Below are 6,238 nucleotides of genomic sequence, written 5' to 3'. Positions count from 1 at the left end.
CACTCCCTCCTAAACAGCTGAATATCAACAGGATGCATGTTCAATTACAAAGGCAAGTATCTATATATAAATATATACACCCTCTGTTCCAAAGCGGAAATTGATACTTAACCCTGTAAGGTAAATTGTATTATTGAGAATGAGGGAGAACAAAGTGCAGTAGGACACTGATCTTGTAACACTCATCTGCAGTCAATAATGAAATATAGCAAATACAATGCATACAATAAGATGTATATACAGTCAAAGAATAATTGTAGCTCTAAAATTAATTCTCTATGAACAATGATAGTAAACTGGAGAAAATCTGCTGATTTGTGAAGGTTTAAAACACCTTGCTTTAACAATATTTTAATGAACAATCAGTTAGCATTTATTATAATAATGCAGCATTACTTGTTATTACTTGTTTTTACTTTGTGAATTTAAATAACCCCTTTTTGTCCTGACATGGGAAACAGCCTAGTAAAACTGTCATTAGCTTAACTAGCCATCTAGGCCATTTACATGCATTTTTAGTCATATACATTACATTCTAAAATACACATTCACATTCTCAGTGATATGTATAGCTTTGGTTTATAAGAAGAAAATCCTGAAAAATACACAATGACAGGCAAAACCTGTTTGTATATGCTTACAGGCTCTTAGGGATATCACTAACGTTAGCTAAGCTACAGTACTTTAGCACAGAGGTTCTGATGGATATCACTAACGTTAGCTAAGCTACTTTAGCACAGAGGTTCTGAGGGATATCATTAACATTAGCTAAGCTACTTTAGCACAAAGGGCCTGAGGGATATGAATTAGCAAAGCTCATTTAGCACACAGGTTCTGAGGGATATCACTTATATCACCTAAGCTTGTTTAGCATTTATCCTCTGTAGCTCTGTCCCCTATAAAATTATTATTATTATTATTTGGCTAGAAATGCAGAGAACTATTGAATGATAGCAGCTATATCTACAAGAATGTTTGCTGAAATGTTTCTACACTGAAGCAATTCAGCAAACAGTCAGCCAGCATTTCCAGATATAAATAAACTTAACAATATTTTTCTGAACTATGTAGATGTTTTATCATCAAGATTACACCTTAAATCACTAGCACTTTGTTTGAATGTGACCAGCTTTATACAACCAGAGATAGCCAAACTGATGAAAGTTTTTGGAAGATGGAATAAGATAAAAAAACAAAAACAAACAAACAAACAAAAAAAAAAATGTGGATTTCATACACCAAAGCAATGGGTTATGAATTGTGGCAAGTAATATGAAAATAAGACATCTTGTAAATCTATCTATGATCTCTTCTTTTATCAATTTTGTTTTATTTTATAAGAGTAAAGGTAAATACATTTCATAACCCACATCCAATGTCTTCATCTTAGGCATGACACAGTTCCAGTTTGGTAACATTCAAACATTCCTAAACATTCCAAAAGTAGCTGATTCATTACTTTATGCTGATTCAGTGTGTGATTCCCCAGTGACATTTTAGAATTCAGAGTATTTCAGGAGTGTCACATAACAAACTAGAACCTTTGAACAAACTTGTACAACATTTCTGTCCAATTTGTAGTTTTCCGCTGGGGTAATGATAGCTCTGGCCTACTTATTAGAAGTGTTTGAGTTCAAATTCCAGCACAGTGTCATAGTCAGGCCCTTAGCCTCGTATAATCACAGACCCTCTCTGACCCCAGCTTGCTAAAAAGCAAAAATTTCACTGTACTGCATTATTTATGTAATAATAAAACACCACAGTGCCATTACAACCCCATAGTTGATGATTTTCCAATAACATCACATCCCAAAGTGTTTTATTCTTCTTATACCACATCAAAAAAAAAAAACAACAAAAAAAAACACCATAGTATTTTATCAATTTATAGTTACATTTATTTTCTGCAACACAAATTATTTCTTTCTTTATATGGATTAGAATGAGCATAAATAGTCATTCTGTTATCTCTGATTGCTAGTGACTGTCAGGGGCAGGTGCCTGCATTGGAAACAAATCAGATCACTCCATCAGACCTAAATGCAGGGTTAGGATAACAAAATGGGGATTTAGTAAAAATAACAAAATCACAAATACATGGAAACACTATGGAAGTCTAGGTGACAGAAATACAAAATAGCAAACACAAAACAAAGAACAAAAAACAAGCAGCCGGAGACAAAACTCACACAAGACATAACACAGGTGAGGACACAAAACATAAACAAAAGCACTTAAACCCTGTCGGAACACACCCTGGTGTTATGACAGGGAATTGTCCAAGCCATCCATGTCAGACACTGGAGACTCCTTCCAAGAAAGCAAATCATCTAAGTTTATATGTAGTACCTGCAATGCAGGTTCCTATTTCTATTGTTCGAGCTACTGTTATAGAAATTGAATAAACACTTCCTGACTGAACAGAATTTAGAATTCAGCAGTTTTTGCTTATTTTATATGCTTTTAGACCTTCAGAACAGGTTTATTTTTCTTCCTAATATGTGTCAAAATTTCTGTTATAATGCTGTATTGTCTGGTATGAAATACCATTTCATGCATCAGTACTGATGTGATTTTCATCTGGTTAACCTTTTTTTGACTGGAATTTAATTCACAGGCCATGTCCATTAGTACCTTCAATGACTTTTCAGATAAACAATGTTTGCTACTTGTCCTTCTCTATTCCCATTAATATGTTTCCCCTATCGTATCATATTTCAAAGTGCTTTTGTTGCCATTTTAGTTTGTGATAGTATCTACATTTTTATTTTTTACATTTACAATTTGTAACGCAGTTGGTAATTTAATATCAGTTTACAAGGTACTTAACCTTTGTTTGACCTTTGCTGACATTATACTGAAACTGTCAGATATCAAACTCTAATATATAATGTGTTCAAAACAGGACTTTTACGCTTAAAGATTTCAAATTCGACCTCGAACCCATGAACTTGCTGGAGGAAATTTGTACAGGGGAAGAATGGGCAAAATTCCTGCCTGTTAAAGATTCCCCACTTGAAACAGATGCCAAAGACTACTCACAGACAGAGGATTCTCATGATTCAGACGATGATATCGGATCTCAGAATGCAGTCATGAAGTCGGAAGCAGGAGACAGAGAGCAGTCAGAGATCACTCCAAGTCCAGCCAGTATTACTGACAGTCAGGTGGACAGGGCAATCCAGGTCAGAGATGAAACATCAGATTCACCCATTTCTGCTCTTCACAAAACACCAATAAGACATGTTACAGAACCACAAAGGATATCTGACCAGCCAAAATATGAACCATTTAAAGGTGATGAAAATGACCTTGTGGTAACATATGTCTATGATAAAAACAGCCTGATGAAGGACAGGCCACTTGATTTGTCTGTTGTCAAGGTGAGGCACAGTGTAAATAGCTAAACATTTTCATGGATTAAAATTCAAACAATTATTGTAATTTATTGTAATTATTGCAATTATAGGAATTCACAATGAATTGTGTTCTTCACTAATCATCCCCTCTTTTGTCTTTTACATAGTCTTCAGGAGTACTTGATAATTCTGCTCTGAAGAGTCGAATCCAATTGAGCAAAAAAAGAAAACATCGACCACCAGGAAAGAGAAAAAAAGGTGACAAACTCAGAACTATGAATCAGTAGATGTGATATGCATCAACGTGTGTGTGTGTGTGTGTGTGTGTGTGTGTGTGTGTGTGTGTGTGTGTGTGTGTGTGTGTGTGTGTGTGTGTGTGTGACAAGAGCTTGGCATAATTGAACACTCAATTTCTGAATTTCTTTCTCTCTGCAGAGTCTTTTCAATCCCCTCCTTCTTTAAATGCTTCTTTCTTTGGCTCCTCCAAATTTTATACTTTACCATGTTCAGAATCCAGTGACTCCCTGACAAATGAATATTCCCAAATAGCTGTACATGGTAATGAGAAGGTAAGTGCATCCAGATCTTACCAGACTGTCTCTAATAAATAAAGAAACACAACTGGACCAGGAGCAATACTGAAATAATAATAATAATAATAATAATAATAATAATAATAATAATAATAATAATAATAATAATAATAACAATCATAATCATAATTTTTTACTTTTCCTAAAGGTACTTCTCCAAAGGATATCAGAAACGGCAGAATCTAACTGCAATGAAAATGACAGTGCAGAAGGGTTTGTGCTTTATAAAAATAATCAGCTATCAAACAAGGCAAAGTTGATGGATGCACCCCTTGATTTTTCTGCTGTCAAGGTGAGGAGTAAATTTTGTTGGAATGTCTCTTCATTTGCCTGCACGATAACATTTATTTGGGATGGGAATAGGTTGTATAGATTTATGAGAAAATTGACTGTACCAAATATTCACTAATTAGCAACATTTATCATGGGAAGAACCAAATCATAGTAGTAACACAGTGTAGGAAATACACTATTGTATGTATTTCTTCCTCTATTTTACAGTCTTTAGGTGTGCTAGATAACAGTGCACTGAAGGATCGAATCCAGTTGAACAAAAAAAGAAAACATCGACCACCAGGAAAAAGAAAAAATGGTGAGAAATGAGGTTAGAACAAAACAGTAAAAAGCAATGGGATAAAGGGTTTTAATAAAGGGGGAAGTTGATTGCAAAATGACCAATTAAATAAAATTCTCACTCTCTACATATTTCAGAAAATATCAAAATTAAGTTCCCCATTCTGAACTTTATTCGCCAACGCAATACTACTACAGAGTCCTTTCAGCCTTGCCCTTCTTCATATCCTTCTGTCTTCACCTCCTCGGCACTTCATAAGGATTCCAGCGATTCCCAAACACCTATTCCTGGTAATGAGAAGGTCAGTGTATTTAGATTTCTTCAACCTGGCAACTCGAATATGAAAGAAATAATTTTTTTATAGGTTAATTAATTAATTAATTAATAATTAAAGGTTAATGTGAATTCCAAGAGACTATTAAATTCCCAAAATGATTAAATTCCCAGTGACTATAAAGTCTGAGGATTTTCCCTCTCTAACATGCAGCTTTTTACAGATAATCAACTGATTATCAAATGACTATAGTCAGTATATTATAACGTGATCAGATATTCATAATTAATCTTGTATTTCTTCCTGTTCCTGACTCTGCAGCCAAAGACAAAGGACAAACTCTTGAAACCCAAGCTATGGAAGATAAAGATAAGGTAATTCAGAGAATGTAACAAGAACCAGACTCAAGCAGGTCCCCGCATACATGTGACCTGGAAAGGAACTGAAACCTACAGCAATATAAACTGTGGATATATCTATATATTTATATATATATATATAAATTTACATTAGGCCACATAAATTCGTCTTGGCAAATTGGATATCAATCCGCTCTTTCACTCCCGCTCAGAATGCAAATATATTTTACCTCATTTTCGGGGTAATTGAAATGGAACACGCTTTGGTGTGTGCGGTTTTCAGAATGCAATCAAAAAGAAGTCGAAAAAACATGTTACGACGGTTATGCTAAAAAAAACAGCATTTACTCTTTGCTGCATTTTCCCTGGTGGCAGCAGTGCATTTTAAGTCCCAACGAGACACCTGTGTGAAAGATCATTTATATAAATTATCACACACTTGGCTGATTTGGCTATGTAAGTCATTCATTCATTCATTCATTCATTCATTCATTTTCTACCGCTTATCCGAACTTCTCGGGTCACGGGGAGCCTGTGCCTATCTCAGGCGCCATCGGGCATCAAGGCAGGATACACCCTGGACGGAATGCCAACCCATCGCAGGGCACACACACACTCTCATACACTCACACACTCACACACTACGGACAATTTTCCAGAGATGCCAATCAACCTACTATGCATGTCTTTGGACCGGGGGAGGAAACCGGAGTACCCGGAGGAAACCCCCGAGGCACGGGGAGAACACTCAAACTCCACACACACAAGGCGGAGGTGGGAATTAAACCCCCAACCCTGGAGGTGTGAGGCGAATATGCTAACCACTAAGCCACCGTGCCCCCCATGTACTGTAAGTCATTTAAACATAAACAATTAAAAAAAATGCAGAATAAGTAAAACAAATCTATTTAAAAAATCAGCTTTAGCTTATTTTAAGACAAATGCTATCAGACTTTTAGAACATTGCAGAAATGTTATATTACATAAATCTTCCTGCTAAGCATCAACTCTTCTGTTAACAAACATTGTTTGTCTGACCATTGCATGCATCAGTGCTGATGTGCTGATTTTCATCTGGT

The 6,238-nt window shown here is 35.6% G+C and overlaps 1 protein-coding gene across 1 annotated transcript; it reads left to right on the top strand.

Moving 5' to 3' along the window:
- Positions 1-2,824: 2,824 nt before the first annotated feature.
- Positions 2,825-5,722, top strand: si:dkey-9i23.6. Its single transcript, XM_027145800.2, has 7 exons — positions 2,825-3,383; positions 3,527-3,617; positions 3,795-3,928; positions 4,101-4,244; positions 4,454-4,544; positions 4,664-4,827; positions 5,122-5,722. The coding sequence occupies exons 1-7, from the start codon at positions 2,946-2,948 to the stop codon at positions 5,176-5,178; spliced, it is 1,119 nt and encodes a 372-aa protein (XP_027001601.2). The 5' UTR covers positions 2,825-2,945; the 3' UTR covers positions 5,179-5,722.
- The last annotated feature ends 516 nt before the right edge of the window (positions 5,723-6,238 follow it).

The sequence above is a fragment of the Tachysurus fulvidraco genome, chromosome 4 (assembly GCF_022655615.1).
Source record: "Tachysurus fulvidraco isolate hzauxx_2018 chromosome 4, HZAU_PFXX_2.0, whole genome shotgun sequence".
Classification (NCBI taxonomy): domain Eukaryota; kingdom Metazoa; phylum Chordata; class Actinopteri; order Siluriformes; family Bagridae; genus Tachysurus; species Tachysurus fulvidraco.
The sequence above is the reverse complement of the archived record's forward strand: the minus strand, read 5'-3'. Positions and strand labels throughout refer to the sequence as shown.